Raw genomic sequence first — 19,593 nt, forward strand, 5'->3', positions numbered from 1 at the left:
AAATGTTAGTAAAAAGTTGCCTTATAATTATAATCTTACCATATACTGTAAAAATATATTAAATTCATACATATTTAAATAATTACAAAAATACATGTTGTCTTTTAAAATATATTTTATATTTAATATTTTTAAACCGTAAATAAACATTTACAGTAAAAGCATATTGTTAAAATGTTTTTAGAAGTAAAAAAAATGTACATTGCATTGCAATAAGAGAATGTAAAATTATTTTGATTTAGTTTATATTTAAATTTATTATAAATATATTATAAATAAATTATTTTTGTTATCAGTTATGTACATTAAAATCTTTTGTGTTGCAGTTGATGTTGTTTACTTAATGCATGTTGCATTCTTTGTGTCTGTGTATAAGTAAAGGGTTCCTTACCATATACTGTAAAAAAAAATATATATATTTTACAACAAATACATGTAATTTTATTGTTAAGTTATGAATTCAATATATTTTCTTATATATATATATATATATATATATATATATATATATATATAATATATATTAAGACCATACATTTACTTTTACAGTAAAAAGATATTGTTTATATGTTTTTTTTTTGTTTGTTTGTTTTTTGAGAAATTGTAAATATATATGTGACCCATGACCACAAAACAAAGTCATAAGTAGCACTGGTATATTTGTAGCAATAGCCAACAATACATTATATGGGTCAAAATTATGCCAAAAATCATTAGGTTAGTAAAGATCATGTTCCATGAAGATATTTTGTACATTTCCTACCATGAATATATCAAAACTGTATATAAGAACTGCATTTGGACAACTTTAAAGGTGATTTTCTCAGGGGTTTTTTTCTTTTTTTCTAGCAAACCATACATCAATGGCAAGCTTATTTATTCAGCTTTCAGATGATGTATAAATCTCAATTTCAGAAAATTTACCCTTAGTGTTTCTGTGGCCCAGGGTCACAAACAGTGTACATTTAGTCGTTTCAGGTAGCCAATCACTTTATGTACAAATCAATCAATCAATCAATCAATCACATGTACCACAAGGAAGTACGCATAAGTTAGAACGTATGCAGTTTAGTTTTTGTCGTTTAGGGAACAATCTGCTAATTAAATGTTAAATTCTCCGTATCTGACTCACATACCTTCACCGAGTAATGCAGACCTAAAACTAACCGTGACCTTATTGAGCCTCATCAGCGTCAAACTACATGAGTGAAAGTCTCTCTTCTGTCATCCCATCCCCATTCAGCCAAATCACCGCAATGCTGAAAGAGTGAGAGAGCGCGAGAGAGGGAGAGAACACGCGTGTGTGGAGTGTGGGTTAGTGTGTGAAAGAGCGAGTGAGGTAGAGAGAGAGGAAAACTGCAAAATCTGTCAAGGTTTCCAGGCGTTCGCTCATTCCTCTCGACGCCTGTGCCGCGCTGACAAGGGTCGCGTGCTGGACGGTGAGTGCTCGCGCTCTTGGTTCTTCATGCACGTTACCGTCGCCTTATGAGTGGCGCGTGATTAGACAGCATAGTTTGAAGTCGGGAGATCGATTTGTTCCGGTGCTTTCGAGCCAAGTATGACAGATTCAGTCAGTTCATATCTTATAGTCCTTGCATGGGAGTATATCGACTGCGGACCACGTAATATAGCTAGTGAAACGCTCATTTAATGTTGATGTATTTATTGATTTTAAATTATTTTAGATGTGAGTTGTGTATCTTTTATTTTTTAGACTCCTAGTCAGGTAAGAGTAAAGGCTCGTGTCGTGGCGGGACTGGTACTGTATGTGTCATGGATGTTGTACATTTCTCTAGTGCTGACTTTGGTAACGCCACGAGGAAAGAGTGTACTGCGGTTGTGGGGATTTGAGAAGGGGTAGCACGCTGTTTGTGTGTGTGGGTCAGGATTTGTCTTCATTGTGTGGACCAAATGTCCCTATAACAAGGATAATAAAACCTGAAATCAACTACATAGTGAGGACCAGCTTACATACTGTATAAGTAGGCTAAATACGGTCCTAACGGTATGTAGATATGCAGAAATGTTTTTGCAAGGATTGTGTTTAGGGGCAAGGGATAGGAAATAGCATTAGCTGAGTATTTAAACCAATAAGAAAGTCCTCATAATGATAGAGAAAGAAAACGTTTATCTCTGTTGTAGGGACCAAAAGGATGCAAGGATAGTACAATCTGATATCACTTCGTGGGGTCCATCCAGATGTACTTATGAGGAAAATGTCTTAATATGCTAAATAATGTAATAAAATAAAAGTGCAGAGGACAGGAAATGTCATTACATTGATACATATACAATAAAGGTTCTTTTTTGGAATCGATGGAAGAATCGTGAAGAATTTTTCGATGGAAGAATCATGAAGAATTTTTAACATCCATGGAAACTTTTGATTCCACAAAAGGGTCTTTATAGTGGAAAAAGACTCTTTAGATTTCTAAAATATTCTCCAGACTAAGAAAAAAAAAATTTCTTTTAAGAACTGATGACTGAAAGTTTTTTTGGGGAACTAAAATGGCTCTATGACATTGTTGCAAGACCCCCCTTTTGAAACCTTCATTTTTAAGAGTGTAAGAAAAGTCTCCTTTATGATAGTGGTTGTGTGTGTGTGTGTGTGTGTGTGTGTGTGTGTTTTTTTGTGTCAGAGAGAGTGAGAGAGAGCGGATGAGGACAAAGTGATGTGTAGAATGGCCGAATTGTTTTATATGTTTATATACTGTTGATTCTGCCTTGAGTTACATATGATTGTTTTCTGGCTTCTTGTGGCTCAGCTGAAATAAAGATATCAGTTTGAGCTTTATGAATGGTGCTTTCTTTCTCTGTGAAGTGAGCTGAAGTCATGAATGTGCACATGTGAATGCATGTGCGTGTGTCATTGAGAGCTCGCACATGCGTGCAGGCCTGCGTGCACGTCTGTCCTCTGAGATATTTTGGGCCAAGGTCTTTTCCCAGACCCTGTCCTTTTTTTCCCTCTCATTCCTTTTGCTCTACTTGAATACCATCCTTTTACAAAGCACGCATCTCTCTGTTTTCTCTACTCATTTTCCTCCCACACTCTTCCCACTCGCCAGTTGGCCTAACCTGCTGACAAGGAAACATATTGCCATCTCAACAGAAAACTACACTCCCCTTGGGCTCTTGCTCCCCAGTCGAGTGGACACACCATCTGTGGAACCCCCAGTACACCACGAGGGCTGTTTTTCAAAATGTGGTCATGTCTGGCATATATTGAATGCCCTCTGATGTAAAACCTATATTGCCCATTTCCCCTGGAAGGTATAAAGGACGACTGGATATTGTTCTGTTGTGCTGTATGTCTAATAGGGGCTGATGTTTTTGACTGGTTAAGATATGTTATAGTGTTCTTAATAGTCACAGCAGTGAGGGTTTTATTGAGTTTTACTGGACTGCCGGATTGTCAGCCCAATGTAGATTACAGCACTGTACAGTTACTTTACTTTCCTCTTGGATGCTAGTCTTTTAGGGTGGGCATAAAAGTTTTTGATTACTTCTAGAATCCACATTTCTTTTTATTTCAGTTTATAAAAGAGGTTTTCTCTACAGTGGATTGACTACTTTTACTAGTCTGCATTTTTGTTACACATATATGTGTTTTGGACAAAAATAAAATATTTCATACTTTGTATTTTCACAAATCGCTAAACCTCCAGAAACCCTTCTTGATCAAGATTACAGAGCTTTGGTGAGGGACTTCAGCACCACTGTGATGGACAGCTCCCAATTGCCTCACTGTTTTCTCTCCCACCCTGTAGCCTTGATTCGCTCTCTTTTATCTTTTTCTCTTTCATTGAGTGTCTTTCTACTCACTTCGCCCCTCATGGCTTTAAAAACAGGTTACATCTGGTACCTGCACATTTACATTTCAATAGCCATATCACATGACCAGCTGTCTCTGCAGTATGCACATATTGACCACTATGATTTATTCATGTATTTTTTTTATCTGTTTAGTATGACCGTATGTTACTTGTACACTATTTTCACACTTAAACAGAGGTGCAAATGTTATCATTTTCACATACTTAACATTAGAGATTTGAACAATTCCCTATCTCTGTTTTGACTAAATACATTTAATTTATTATTAATAATTATATATAAATATTTAAATTAATGTCTAATTATTTACATTATTTTTAAAATTTTCTCATTTTTTAAAATTCTTTAACTCTAATAAATAAATTTTTAAACGTATATAATTTATATATATATATATATATATATATATATATATATATATATTTGTTAAGATTATTTAAATAGTATTATTTAAATATAATTATTTAAATTAAATTATTTTCACTAATTTTTATTTTAAATATTTTAAATATTAAAATACTTTAGTTTTTTATGGACAATAAATCATATCCTATAGATTGAGCAACAAATAAAAAAAAAAAAATGTAAAAAGCAATCAAGCAATGAATTTGGCTTGCTTGATGTTTTTTTTTTTTTTTTTTTTGGACGACCAGTCATCCAGCATACTCCAGACAAATGCACATATTGCTCACATTTTCTTCATAAAATGTACTACTATTTCAATGCTGGTACCCAAAGTGCTAATGCTTTTTTCAGAGGAACTTCATTATTCACCATATTATCTTTCCTGAAGCCATTTTTCCTCACCTTTAACTTTCTTCAAAGAACCCCTTTCTCCTCAACTCTGCTCTGTCAGTGCTCTGTGGATTATCTTAACCCGCACACATAAACCACCATTCACTATGAATCCTTCATTCATTTCAAGCACACCCTGGGGCTCCCGACACTAACCGGAGAGGATTTCACCAATAATAACCCATTATTGTGTTCTTCTCTCCATGCCAAAAACCAAGCCCCCCAAAAAATTTTCCAGGCTTCTAATCCACCAGCTATATGGTGCCATTCAGTGAATTAAGGGAATTGTGGGTCTTCTGGAGGCATGCCAGTCAAATCATCACTTGTGTTTCAGAGCATGAGAGCAAAACGTGTAGCAATCCAGGAGGTATTACACAGCTTTCTGATACACTTCACGTTCTCTACATTTCTGGATTATTTTTTCTGATTGTCTTTTTCGGTGTTAACCTTCAAGCTTGGATGTGTTGATCTATTCAACAGATAAACATTAGTGCAATAGGCAGCTGTGATGCTTACAACCCTGGGTTCACCCTTGCCCTTTAACCTTAAAGGATGAATTTAGCTATGATCCACAACTATTTATCATAGTGAAGACCTTTTAGGGACTAGTTGATTAATGGCCAATGTTGGCACAGTGGGTAGTGCACATGCTCACATGGGGTGCAGAATCCAGCTTGTATCCCAATCCCATTCTCCCTGCACTTTTCTGTCTATTCCATCCTATTCGTTAGAGTCAAAAGCCATCAAATAAAATAACTAATAATTTATAGTGTATTTAAGCCCTCATGTAATTCTGAAGATATGTCTCACTGCACGCTTGCCCCTAATCATTTTTAGTCATACACTATTTAAAGGACACTGTTTGTCCTTCATCTGTTCGTTCTGTTGATGAGTCACACACTAGTTCAGTAGTTGATGGAGAGGAATTTTACATCAAGCTTTTCAGGCACAGATAATATAATCACTCCTGGCTTATAGTTGTTATAGTGCACTCTGTTTCCCTTAATTGGTCAATGGTTGATATTGAAAGAAAGCAATTTTTGAGTTTTTCCACATGATTTTGCACAAATTAAGTACTGTGAGTATGAATCATTGGGAAATTGTTGTATCATCATGGGTACTTTTTTTCCAGAAACATAAGTTGTTGAACAATTGTCAAATAAAACTAAGTAGAATTCTTTCTATTAATTTTTAATAGTTGCAAATATTTGTTTTTATAAACATAAGTTGTTTGACTCTACAAAAGGTAAGTAGCAACATTATTAAAAACAAATAGCAGTTCATTTATCTGCTCAGTTTGTCAGTTGCAACACTGAGCTCATTAGTTTCGTTTCTTAGGGAACACACTTAGAGATGGGGTAGAATTGCCTATGTAATTTTATGTGCTATTATTTATGTGATGAAACCTACATATTGACCAAGGACATACACAATCATTTAAATGTTTGGGGTTGGTAAAAGTTTTTTTTTTTTTTTTTTAAATGGAAGAAGTCTGTCACCAAGGCTGCATTTATTTAATCAAAACACACACACACACACACACACACACACACAAACCAAAACAGTAATATTGTGAAACATTGTTAATATTTTAAATAACTATTTCATTTCGAATATATATTAAATTGTAATTTATTCCGGTGATGCAAAGTTGTCTTCAGTGTTACATGATCCTTCAGAAATCATTCTAATATGTTGATTTGGTATTAAAGAAACATTTCTTATTATTATCAGTTTTATTTATATTATTATTAGAGTTATAATATATTTTTGTTTAAAACCCAAATACATTTATTTGCAGGATTTTTTATATATATAATAGAAATCTTTTGTTACATTATAAATGTATTTAATGCCACTTTTGATCAATTTAATGCATCCTTGCTGAATAAGTTTTTTTTTAAATCTTACTGACTTACTGACTAATTTGAATATTAGTGCATCTAGAAACAGTCCAGAACACCCTTGCAACCACATAGCAGTTCCCTGGCAACCATCACCAATATATGAAATTAAACACCATTTATCTAACCATGTTCTTCTCTCCCATCTTTCTAGATGAGTTCATTTAGCACCAGGGCGCTGACGCTCCTGTCGTCCGTGTTCGGGGCTTGTGGGTTACTCCTGGTGGGTGTGGCTGTGTCGACGGACTACTGGCTGCTAATGGAAGAAGGCATTGTCCTGCAGCAGAACCAGACCACAGAGGTGAAGATGGCTCTGCATTCTGGACTCTGGAGGGTCTGTTTTGTGGCTGGTAGGTCCCATTACTAGTGCTGCATCGTCATCTATCGCTGAGACAGATGCCTGATTAAAAAAATCAAACCCCAGTTGATTGTGGCGTCACGCTGTTATGCATCGCTTTGTCTTGACTTTGACTCCTGCATCAGGTGTTGCACACAAATCCACAGTTGAATCCCGGTGCATCGGTGTATCATCAGATAACAGCTTTTTTGATAAGTCACGGTTTATTTGCGGGGTGTCCTGCTGTTATGCAGCTGGTCTTCAATGTCCCTGCACAGCACTGGTGTGGCATCCTATTGCATCACCCTCCCAAATCGTGCCAGACATTGAAACAGGAACTAGCGAGGCTATGTGGGCAAACCACTGCGAGATGGCAAGTCAGTAACCACATCAAATTCCTAGGCTAATAAAAGATGCATTGAAAAAAAAAAATTCGGTTTTGCTTATGGAAAATTGCATTTTTATGTTGCTTTGCATTGCATGCTGGTTTGTTTTCATGACACTGACAGGAAGTGCTGAGGTGGACTGAAACGATGCCACACCAGTTGGCTGCGAATGGCTGACTAAGAGAAGTGTGAAGATGATGTCACCTTGTTTCTAGCTTAACCAGTCCTGGTATTTAGTTTGTCTGTTTGTGGGAGTTTGACAAATCACTACTGGAAGACTCTTCACCAATTAGGCATGTTGTATGTATAATTTGCACACTTTGCATGTGCTCTAGAGAGCATATGATTTATGTGTTCTCAAACAGGATCTAGTTTTTTGTATGTGTGTGCCAAGAGGGAGGTCTAGTGTGCCTTGCTTTCATGCACGATATGCAGAAGTGTCATCCACATTCAGATTTTTGATCTTAAAACTATCTTTGAAAATTACATTGAATAAAGTTAAAATAATTAAAATTAATGTAGGTCCAAATATTTTGTCTAAAACAAAGGTTTTCAAAAGGGGAATGAAGGGGGCGCTAGGACGGAGAAAATTTTCCGGATAATTTTTTTTTTTACAAAGATACTTTTTTCAAGATACTTTGCATTCACTTGCAAAAGTACTTTCAAAATACTGTGTCCTCCCACCTCATATTATTTTCATCACAAATGTTTTGTGAGCTAATGCAAAGTAATGCAAAAGTAAAAAAAATAAATAAAAATAATGTGTGAGAACAAATGTTAAATACAAAATTTGGAAAAAAGTGTTGGAAAGAAGAATATTCAGTCACTGAGTTATATTCTGTAATTGCATATATGCAAAAAACAAGCAAGTGAATGCAAAAGCATTGAAATATAATTTTTATCCTCCCATTTCATCTATACAGAGGCTGCTGTAAACTTAATGAAAATAAATATTTGTAAGATAATATTTTAACAAGTATTTCTAATAATTTGTCAATTATTTCATTTAATTGCCTAAATATCAACATTTTCCACACAAAATGCATACAATAAATTATTATAGTAGCCTTTATATTTCAGGAAGGGAGCCTTATGTTTAGGGGATCCTTAGCATAAAAAATAATATATATATATATATATATATATATATATATATATATATATGCTCGGCATGGGAGGCATGAAAAAAAGTGTTGGCCCCCTTCCTGATTTCTTATTTTTTTGCATGTTTGTCACACAATGTTTCAGATCATCAAACAAATTTAAATATTAGTCAAAGATAACACAACATGCAGTTTTTAAATAAAAGTTTTTATTATTAAGGGAAAACAAAATGCAAAATTATATGGCCCTGTATGAAGAAGTGTTTGCCCCCCTGTTAAAACTGTGGTTTATCACACCTGAGTTACATTTCTCTAGCTACACCCAGGCCTGATTACTGCCACACCTGTTCACAATCAAGAAATCTCTTAAATAGGACCTGCCTGAAAAAGTGAAGTAGACCAAAAGATCCTCAAAAGCTAGACATCATGCTGAGATCCAAAGAAATTCAGAAACAAATGAGAAAGAAAGTAATTGAGATCTATCAGTCTGGAAAAGGTTATAAAGCCATTTCTAAAGCTTTGGGGCTCCAGCAAACCACAGTGAGAGCCATTATTCACAAATGGCAAAAACATGGAACAGTGGAGAACCTTCCCAGGAGTGGCCGGCCGATCAAAATTACCCCAAGAGCGATGACTCCTCCAAGAAGTCACAAAAGACCCCACAACAACATCCAAAGAACTGCAGGCCTCACGTGCCTCAGTTAAGGTCAGTGTTCACGACTCCACCATAAGAAAGAGACTGGGCAAAAATGGTCTGCATGGCAGAGTTCCAAGACAAAAACCGCTGCTGAGCAAAAAGAACATAAAGGCTCGTCTCAGTTTTGGCAGAAAACATCTTGATGATCCCCAAGACTTTTGGGAAAATACTCAGTGGACTGACGAGACAAAAGTTGAACTTTTTGGAAGGTGTGTGTCCCATTACGTCTGACGTAAAAGTAACAGTACATTTCTGAAAAAGAAGATCATACCAACAGTAAAATATGGTGGTGGTAGTGTGATGGTCAGGGGCTGTTTTGCTGCTTCAGCACCTGGAAGATTTGCTGTGAAAAATGGAACTATGAATTCTGCTGTTTACCAAAAAATCTTGAAGAAGAATGTCCGGCCATCTGTTCGTGACCTCAAGCTGAAGCGACCTTGGGTTCTGCAGCAGGACAATGATCCAAAACACACCAGCAAGTCCACCTCTGAATGGCTGAAGAAAAACAAAATGAAGACTTTGGAGTGGCCGAGTCAAAGTCCTGACCTGAATCCTATTGAGATGCTGTGGCATGACCTTAAAAAGGCGGTTCATGCTCGAAAATCCCACTCCAATGTGGCTGAATTATAACAATTCTGCATAGATGAGTGGACCAAAATTCCTCCACAGCGCTGTAACAGACTCATTGCAAGTTATTGCAAACGCTTGATTGCAGTTGTTGCTGCTAAGGGTGGCCCAACCAGTTATTAGGTTTAGGGGGCAAACACTTTTTCACACAGGGCCATGTAGTTTTGGATTTTGTTTTCCCTTAATAATAAAAAACTGCATGTTGTGTTCATTTGTGTTATCTTTTGTTAACATTTACATTTGTTTGATGAAAAATTAAAAATCAGGAAGGGGGCCAACACTTTTTCACGCCACTGTATGTATATATATATATATATATATATATATGTATTGGATTAGTAATTAGAATAAATATATAAATAAATATATATATATATATATATATATATATATATTGCTTAGACTAAGTCAGGACCACTGGGGCAAAAAATAAAATAAAATGCTTGATGCTTCTGACTAAGTGCAGTGTATACGTGTGATGCATGTGAGTTTTCTCACCTCTCTTCTCAGTGTTTGAACCAAAATCATTGCTGTGTTTCTCTCTGTTTGTCCCCGTCTCCCCTACTGTCATTGTCAATCTCTGTCCCGCTCTGCCTCTACACTCTTTCTGTCTCTCTTTATGTCCCTGTCTCTCTTTCTCTGTCTCTCTTTGTTCCTCTGTCTGTCTCTCTCTCTGTCTCTCCTTCTATCTCAGGGCCAGAGAAGGGGAGATGTGTGGCATCTGAATACTTCACCGAGCCAGAAATAGAGATCACTACTGAGAACACAGCCAATATACTGAGTAAGAAAAATGTATGCACTTTACTGTATATGAATACAAATGGAAAAATCAAGGTGGAAGTAAATATTATATTATATTATTAAATATATAAATATCTGTTATTTATTTTCATGCGCTCCTAGCACATTTTAGGTGCTTTGACTGCTGATGTGCTTGATTTTTTTTTTTTTTTAAGTTCTACATTTCTATTTTTAGATAATTTAAACAGTCATTTCTAGTCTTTAGTCTTTTGTTGTGACAATTTCTATATGTACAATTTAAAGATTTTCAATATAATATGACACCATAAAAACTACATGCAAAATAATTATACAATTATATTATATTATATTATATTATATTATATTATATTATATTATATTATATTATATTATATTATATTATATTATTATTCAAATGCATCAATATATTACATATAAATATATTACTATTTTTTATGTGCTGTAACTGATAATTTTCTTTAATTTTATAAGTGTTTTTAATCACCTTTTAGTTTGACAGTTTTAATACAATTATTATTGTACAATTATTTATCAATACCAAAAAAATTAAAAAAAAGGTTATAAATAGTTCCTTTGTATGTCACCCTTGACTCAATGATTTTGAGGGACTATTTTTCTGTCTCTGTTAGAAATGGTCAGGACGGCCACCCCATTTCCTATGGTCTCACTCCTCTTTGTCTTCACGGCCTTTGTCATAAGCAACATCGGCCACATCCGTCCCCAGCGCACCATCCTGGCCTTCATCTCTGGAATCTTCTTCATCTTATCAGGTGAGGTATATGGAAATATAATGTGTGAATATCTGCTAAATAAGTCCTTGATTCTCATCATCATCATGTTTCTCATTTTTGCTGCCCATAGTTGTGTATCTGCTTACAAACTCTAGATTAGATGCTGTTTGTTGATATCCAGTTTCAGTGGTGAGCCTGGTAATTCTCCACAACTGCGTCCGAAATCAGGTTGAGAATACCACTGAGAGGCTTGCATATTTAATGAATGGTGTTCCCGATATCCATCTATGGTAAATGTGTGGGACACAATATCCATTAAATGCTATACAGTAATTAATAACAGCGGCCTCTCTGATCAAGTCAACAGAGCTCTGCCTAACAGCTGTCATTTGCATTAGGCTAATAGAAACAGATTGTCAAGAATGTCCAAGTGTGTTTAAATTTGACTAATTTGCATGCAAACTATGTCTTAAAACAGATCTGGTGTGCATGAATGTTCCAAAAGAAATCTTGAAGCATTAGACTGAATACATAACAGATAGATGTAGCGCTGGATTGATGCCAAAATAACAATGCAGTTTAATTGCTAATTTTCTCAAGGTGTACCAGTACAGACTGAACCGCGGAGCTGTAAATTTCACAATACTCAGTGTGGCTTGAAGACAGCGATGTGGCAGAACTATATCAGTTGATTGTATCAGTTTCCTGCTGTCAGCTGTACAAATCAGCCTGCAGGAACAGATTTCCCATGAAGGTTTAGAAAGCTTGTGTTTAAACAGTTCTAGAATGCTGGAACAGGACGGGTTTTAAACAGCACTCTAGAATATTTCGTTCTGATTGCAGAATGCTGAGTTCAGTCATATAGTTTTATATAATTCTCACTGATCTGTGCAACTGATCATTGTTCCATAGCTGTATTTCGTGTCTCTTGTATCATGCCACAGTCTCCTCAAATAATAATATCCACTCCATACAGGATACAACAGTGGTGTGCAACATTATTGACTCACTATAGGCTATGATATTTCCTTTGTATGTCTGCTGATTATAAGGTTTATAAAGTCAATCAATCAAGTTATAATGAAGGTATTTAGTTATAAAGAATGCTTTTTTTTATTATTAACTACCTAAAAAGGTCAGTGGATTTAAATAATCAAATGTGATTCATTTTTAATGCATATGTTCTAAGAGTCAATAATGTTCTTAATTAAAAACTTAATGGAAAAAAAGAAAAGTCAGTTTAATATATATATATATATATATATATATATATATATATATATATATATATATATATATATATATATATAAATCCATATTTATTTTCAAAAATTATGCAATCCCCTAGAAAGTTTGCTGAGGCCCCCTGGTGGCCCGGCCCCTAATTGAGAACCACTTGAACAGTAAAAAAAAAAAAAAGTGAAAGAAAGGAATACTTTTATTCAGCAATGCATTAAATTAATCAAAAGTGACAGTAAAGGCATTTATAATGTTACAAAAGAATATGTCAAATAAATGCTGTTGTTTTGAACTTTAGTTCACAGTTTCCAAACACTGTTTTCAATATTGAGAATAATATTTATTGAGCACAAAATTAGCATATTAAAATGACTTCCAAAGGATCATGTGGCAATTTTACACTGTATTACTGCAGTATTAAACAATATTTCTGCATTTGTGATCAAATGAATGCTACAGTAGTGTGAATTATATAATTGATAATCAATCGCTTTTTTCTTCTCACATGATATGATAATTTCAACTCAATAACATTGAGTTTAAATTGCTATATTCACAATACAACATAGTCTTGCATAACTTATTGCTTAATTGCAGCACTTGACTTGCACTTCTACGTGAGACTATTTACACTCCAATCAAAACAATCAAAATTTGCTAATTAGAATACAGTAAATCATTGAGTGGCTGTTAAAATTTCATTTGCCTCACCATCTTCATTAGATGCCAGGAAGTGAACAAAGAGGCAAAAGAATCAGCTAAGGCCCTCAATTGTTTGCACAGAGCCAGGTCAACATGTGCCATGCACTGCAGCCGATGCGGCTCTAATGCACGCACTACTACAGATTAATATTAATGAATTCTGTAGTACGACTGCAGATTCCTGTGGCAGCACCGGCACCGTGTATCACTGCATCAGGTGCTAATGTTACATTTAGCTCAGCATTTTGTACTACAGAATTATTAATAAAGCACAAGACACCACAACAGCGCTGTTGCAAAATGCTGACCACAGACATGCACAACACTGCAAAAAACAAAACGCAGGTCTGTGATGTTCTAAACTGTAGTATACAGTAGTTTACTGTGGTATAGACGCAGGTAGATCCAGTCTTTATGTATCCTATGTTCTTGGTTGTTTGGGAATATATGCCATAGTGTGACACAGCAGCTTAATATCCATGCCTTGCATTTCTAATGCGAAAAGTAAATATGTAAGCACATTCCTTGTCAGTATTTGCAGCATAGACAGCTGGCAGTGACAGACTGCGATAATGTGTTTGATTATGCCAGAGGCTTTCCTTACCGCTGTTTCCCCCTCTCCATTTTTTTTTTCTTCTGCACTCCACAATTACCGCAGCAGAGCTTTCTCCATCATAACACAGCAACATTTGAGCACGCTATAAATGTTAATGTTTCCCGGTATGACAGGTTGCGTGTTGGAGCGCTGCTTTATCGTTCCCTCTCCGCACCGAGCTTTCAGAAGAAAACAATGTTGACTGTTCAGTAGTGTAATAGGAAAACACTGCAGCATCAACTGTACTTTCATCTAGATGTTTACAAGGCATATTTGTTTCTTTCATTTGTCATTTTTACTGAATGCTTTGAGACTCCTTTAAGCTTAGACAGTTTAAACCATCTAAGACCAGAGCCTGGTCAGGCTGGACTTTTGCCTGGTTTTAGAGGTTTTCATCTGGTCAGGCTAGGAGTTCAGCAAAACTGGCCAGGCTGTGAAACCATCTTAAACCTTGTACTGTGCTGAAAATCCTTTATTTAATTTTTCAGTTTATCTTGTAAATCTCTTATAATGCTATATTATTACCTTGGATTCAATCTTTTTGCCGACTTGTTTTCTTTTAATTAGCAGAAGTCTTGTATTTCTTTTTTGGAACTTACAGATCACAGGCATCACTGATCTGAGCTTATGCATCTCAGTTTTAAGTGAAAAAAGCATTATTCGTTGGTAATTTTGGCAATATGCATTCAAAAATTAAGATGTATAAGCAATCAGCCAGTTTCAAAAAGAAAAACAAAACGTGTGCTAATTGAAAAAAAAATTGAACCCAATATTGAGTAATAATATAGAATAACACGCATAAGCAAGTGTAAAAAAGATTATAATTATTTTAATTATTATTATTATTTGTTATCACTGTGTAGGAAAGTTTTAGTCCAGTGCAATCTGTTAAACTAGCATGAGGATTAAACCAGTTTTTTTTTTTTTTTCATGATTTGCCAATTTTCTGTCATGATTTACCCCCCCCCCCCCCCCCCCCCCCCCCACTTTATTCTCTCTCAGGTTTGAGTTTAGTTGTTGGTCTGGTGTTGTATATCTCCAGTATCAATGATGAAGTGATGAACAGGCCTCGGGAGCCGGAGCAGTTCTTTCACTACCACTACGGCTGGTCGTTTGCCTTTGCTGCCAGCTCCTTCCTGCTCAAAGAGGTCAGTCACGGAGCCCAGCGACTGTTAACACTCGAGCTGACTGCGTGTGTACTCTTATCACAGAGCTCAGTTCATTAATATGCAGCTGTGTTAACAGCTTTCAGTGCTGTTAGCTGCTAAACCAATAGGTCTGCCCTCATCAGTATGCATTAATTTTAGCCTAGCTTTTGCTGAGGTGAAGGCTACACATTTGCGTTATGCTGCGTATATGCTAATTAAGTTCAGTGCAGTAATTTGTAAATGTCAGCATCTACTGTCTGCAGTAAACTCAACTTATATTCTTATGATATATATGTGCATACAGTAGAGTCCAAAAGTCTGAGATCATACGTAAAAAAACTCAAAGTCTAATTTAAGCCTGGAAATAGACAAAGTTTTAGGATTAAATTAGTAGTCTTTCGAACTTCTGACAATTTTGTGCACTGTCATTCAAAAGTTTGGGGTTAATAAGATTTTGAAATGTTTTTGAAAAAAGTCTCTAATGCTCTCCAAAGCTGGATTTATTTGATCAACAACAACAAAACTTTAATATTGTGTAATTTTATTACAATTTAAGTAGTTTATTCCATCAAACTACACACATACATTACTTTTGAATGGCTTTCAATGCAAAAATATGCTTTTTGCCCCCAGATGGTGTAGTTACAGCTAACTGGGTCATGCTAACCAGCCAAACTCAAGCCCTTGGGCAGAGAGCATTTCTTATTGGCTAGTTTTTGGCTAAAAAAACACAAGCTCAACCCCTGACACTTTTTTGGATTTTTTTTATTTTAATTTTTTTGCATAGGAATGTTACAGAGAAAGGTGTGATTTCTAAGAACATCTATTTGCAATACTATCTGTTAGGTTGTAGGAACATTAGGGTCCCTGTTAGGTTCTGTTAGACTGTAGGAACATTTTATCTGTGATATTAAAAAAAAAAAGACACTTGATTTTGAATTTAAAGAGAGAGTTCGCTCAAAAATGAAAATTTTGTCATTAATTACTCACCCTCATGTAATTCCAAACCTGTAAGGCCTTTGTCCATCTTTAGAACACAAATATAGATATTCTTGATAAAATCCATGACCCTGCATGCGTCGTGGTACTGTCATGAACGCACATCGAAGTTTGACACGGAAGAGAAGAACTGTTGAATACAAAAAGTATTGTAGTAGCTTCATACCATTACAATTGAACCAATGATGTCATATGGACTATTTTAACAATGTCCATACTACCTTTCTGGGCCTTGAACATGGTATTTCCCTTGTTGTCTATGGAGGGTCAGAGAGCTTTCATCAAAAAATATCTTAATTTGTGTTCTGAAGATGACATGAGGATGAGTAATTCAGAATAACAGAATTTTAAGTTTTAGATTAATTAACCCTGTAAACTGAATAATGTTGGTTGACAAGTTTTGTTGTACCAGGGGGCTGGAGTCATGTCTGTCTATCTCTTCATGAAACGTTACGCTGAGGAAGAGATGTACCGGCCCCACCCTGCACTGTATCGCCCTCGCCTGTCTGAATGCAGCGACTACAGCGGCCAGTACCTGCACCCTGACTCCTGGCCTCCTCCTCAGCGTGGACGCAGCGGCTCCGAGGTGTCCAGCGACATCTCCATTCAGCTCAACCAGACCCCGCTGCCTCCTCCGCCGAAAAGCGGCAGGCCCTCCAATCCACCCTCTTCCTCAGGCCCCTCGTCTGGGGCCAGCTATCACCTCCCACCTGCTTCCTCCTCCTCTTCCTCTTCCTATCCTCACACCATCCACTCCTCCCATTCTGGCGGCCACGCCCCTCAATCCCTCCCAATGGCCACGCCCCCATCTGCAGTCCCGCCCCCTCGCTACCATGCGCATATGCGTATGAGCGCCTCCCCATGTTAGATTTCCTCTGTTTAAGATACTTAAACAACTGAAATATGGGCATAACATTAGGTAAGAGGATAAATCTCCAAAGACTATGGGATCAAAAGGGTGCTAAGTTGAAAAGAGGTAGACTAAGAAGCGCTTCACTTACAATTCTGTGCCTGAATGAAGTTTAACAGATTCTCAGAGCGAGATTAATAAGTGAAGGAATAGCATTTATACATATAGAAAGAATGTTTGGAGAAGAAAGGTACAAAATACTGACTTGCTGAAAATAGTTGAAAACAACTGTATACAAATTTAAATTTCTATGTAAAATGTTTAAATCTTATTGCACACCACAACATTTTTCATCCCCTCATATATCATGAGCACCATGAGGCTATTTATACCATTCTTGTTTATACTAAAGCAAAAAGACGCGAATGTGCCCTAAAGGTGGCGGATTTCTTTAAATGGTGTTGCAGATTTATTTCAGCAGACAGTTTCTGTAAACAATGTATCAAGAGCAGTAGTAATCTAGTGTAGTCCAACATATTCACCAACGTTTTATCATGTGGGCAAAGAAAACTTTAGGTGCAGAGGTTCGATTTGTCCTTTACTATCAATTTGTAATGTTTTTAGATTTGTACATCAGGGTAGATGTTCTACAAAGCTGGCTGATGTTTCTTTACTGGGATGTTGTACGCTTGGCCCCACGGCCCTCAATATGCCTTGTGTTTTCTTGTGCTCTCATAGTCAAAAAAATAATGTTTTAAAAACTTTTAGCAGTGGTATAGCACGATACAAAAAGGAAACGTTTGAAAATTTGAAACATATTTACCTTAACCTAGAATGGAGGCTGACTCCTGTATGAATTCACTGTTCATTCATCATCTTAAAATTGCAGCCGTTCTCGTTTATTATTGATATTATTACAACGACTATTAATTGAATTGTTTATTATACACAATTTATTGTAAACCTGCGTATGTGTTATAACGGAAGCTGTTGTATATCAGTCCTGCAGTGTTTCAGAGATCATGTTTTAGAGTAATATGGTTTAATGAAAAATAATAGTAATCAACATGAGGGAGAATTTAGAACTAAACAATGTGCTTGAGCGCTCCTGGTATATTGCGACATCTACTGGTGAAGCAGTATTAGTGCATTAACGCACTGAAGTACCTTGTCTGAACCACAAGTTGTATGAAATCTGTATTCGATTCATTGACTCAAATGAGTCAGATGAGTCAGCACTTCCATATACCTGGTGCCTGCGGATGCTGCATCGATTGAGCAATGCAGTAAAGACAATTTGTACAGTATGATCATTATACCCATAAATCAGTCCCTTTTCCTAATGCATAAACGCCGACCTTTGTAGAAAAATATCCCTTAATAAATATTAGCTAATAGATATTATTATAATGACTTGTTATGCCTGATAAGCCCTTAAAGTTTTAATGCACAGAAGCTTGAGATATTTATAACTGAGAGTTTATTATTGTGTGTAAATATTATGATCATAAATAGTTATGAAATACGAAAAGTTACGAAGAACAGGACTGGCTCCTGCTGGACAGTAAAGAAATACATAGTAGAACCATTTATATTATAGCCATATTACAAGTGAAATATGCAGAATTGAAGGTATGATTTATGGGAAATGAAAAGAGCAAGAGGAATGATTTTTGAATCCTAATATTTATTCAAGTATTGCTGGTGGTACAAATTTAGTCTGCTTTTAAGTCTGAAATGTGAATATCTGTTTATGTTTCTTGTCTTTTACTAATAATTGAGTTATAATGAGCTTTCTGCTCTCTCAGTTCCAGTTGACATTTGTTGTTGTTGCGCTCTACGCTGAGGGTCTGGCTTATAAATATGTATGTACCATTTGCATGATTTTTTTTCTTTTTTCATCTTCATACCCTTTTCCTCTAAATCTTTTTTTGCTTTTTCCCAGTGGGCTTTCCTTTGTCTTGATTTGTCTCTCTCCAAGTCCCATTAAGCTGAAGCTTCCTCGCTCATTTGACCTGTATTTTCCTCTTTTACCCTTCATTTCTCTCTCTTCTCTCTCTCAGCCTTCCTGTCTTTATTTTCTGTTTTCAGTTATCAGTTTTGCATGCCTTTCATTCCATAATGCCAAAGCAATTGTGCCTGACTTAAGATGATGATGACAGTTATTATTATTATTAATATTATTATTATTATTATTAAAACTGTGGCATTTCTTCTTTGTAATCTGGAATTTGCTTAATAAAAAAATAAGAAACTAAAACAAATTGCACATCAAATGACTCATGTTTTATGTCCATTGCATTTCTAATACTTTTCTTATACATTTCTAAAGCATTTCTAATATTTACTGCATACTGTATGCTTGTACTTTAATTCGATATTTAAATATAGGACAAAAATACTGGAATGGTTATTACATGATATGCCATCATAAATACAACTTTAGCCTACATTACAGAGAACTGCTTTTTCTGGTTATGCTTTATTTGATCACAGTGTACTTATACATTCAAGTACAGATTAATATATATTAACTACTTTTACTTACTGTATGGTTAGGGTTTAGATGAGGGTTTAGGGTTAGTTAGTTAGTTAGGGTTAGTTTTTTTTTCTTCTTTAAAATAAAGATGTGTAAAAACAAGTCTAGCCCCCCCCCCCCCCCCCCCCCCCCCCCCCCCCCCCCCCCCCCCCCCCCCCCCCATTGAAAAATAGGTAAGAGTTTAAATTTGTCCATGTTGAAGAGTTTGAACGTCAACATGTTTTTTTTTTTTTTTTTTTTTTTTTTTCATATTTCGGATTTCCTTACATGCCATTATATTGACAAGTACATGTTCTCATTCTCCTCTTGCTATATATTCCTTAT

General features: G+C 35.7%; 1 protein-coding gene across 1 annotated transcript; it reads left to right on the forward strand.

Annotated features, from left to right (window-relative positions):
- The first annotated feature begins 1,236 nt into the window (after positions 1–1,236).
- On the forward strand, positions 1,237–17,677 carry cacng7a (calcium channel, voltage-dependent, gamma subunit 7a). Its single transcript, XM_042745241.1, has 6 exons — positions 1,237–1,439; positions 6,688–6,883; positions 10,378–10,464; positions 11,096–11,236; positions 14,736–14,881; positions 16,293–17,677. Exons 2-6 carry the CDS (start codon positions 6,688–6,690, stop codon positions 16,746–16,748), a joined length of 1,026 nt encoding a protein of 341 aa, XP_042601175.1. The 5' UTR covers positions 1,237–1,439; the 3' UTR covers positions 16,749–17,677.
- Positions 17,678–19,593: the final 1,916 nt, after the last annotated feature.

The sequence above is a fragment of the Cyprinus carpio genome, chromosome B19 (assembly GCF_018340385.1).
Source record: "Cyprinus carpio isolate SPL01 chromosome B19, ASM1834038v1, whole genome shotgun sequence".
Classification (NCBI taxonomy): domain Eukaryota; kingdom Metazoa; phylum Chordata; class Actinopteri; order Cypriniformes; family Cyprinidae; genus Cyprinus; species Cyprinus carpio.

Coding starts and splice junctions, on each gene's coding strand:
- cacng7a (XM_042745241.1), top strand. CDS start 6,688: ATGAGTTCATTTAGCACCAGGGCGCTGACGCTCCTGTCGTCCGTGTTC. Junction 10,465..11,095: donor GAACACAGCCAATATACTGA/GTAAGAAAAATG, acceptor TGTCTCTGTTAG/AAATGGTCAGGACGGCCACC. Junction 11,237..14,735: donor AATCTTCTTCATCTTATCAG/GTGAGGTATATG, acceptor ATTCTCTCTCAG/GTTTGAGTTTAGTTGTTGGT.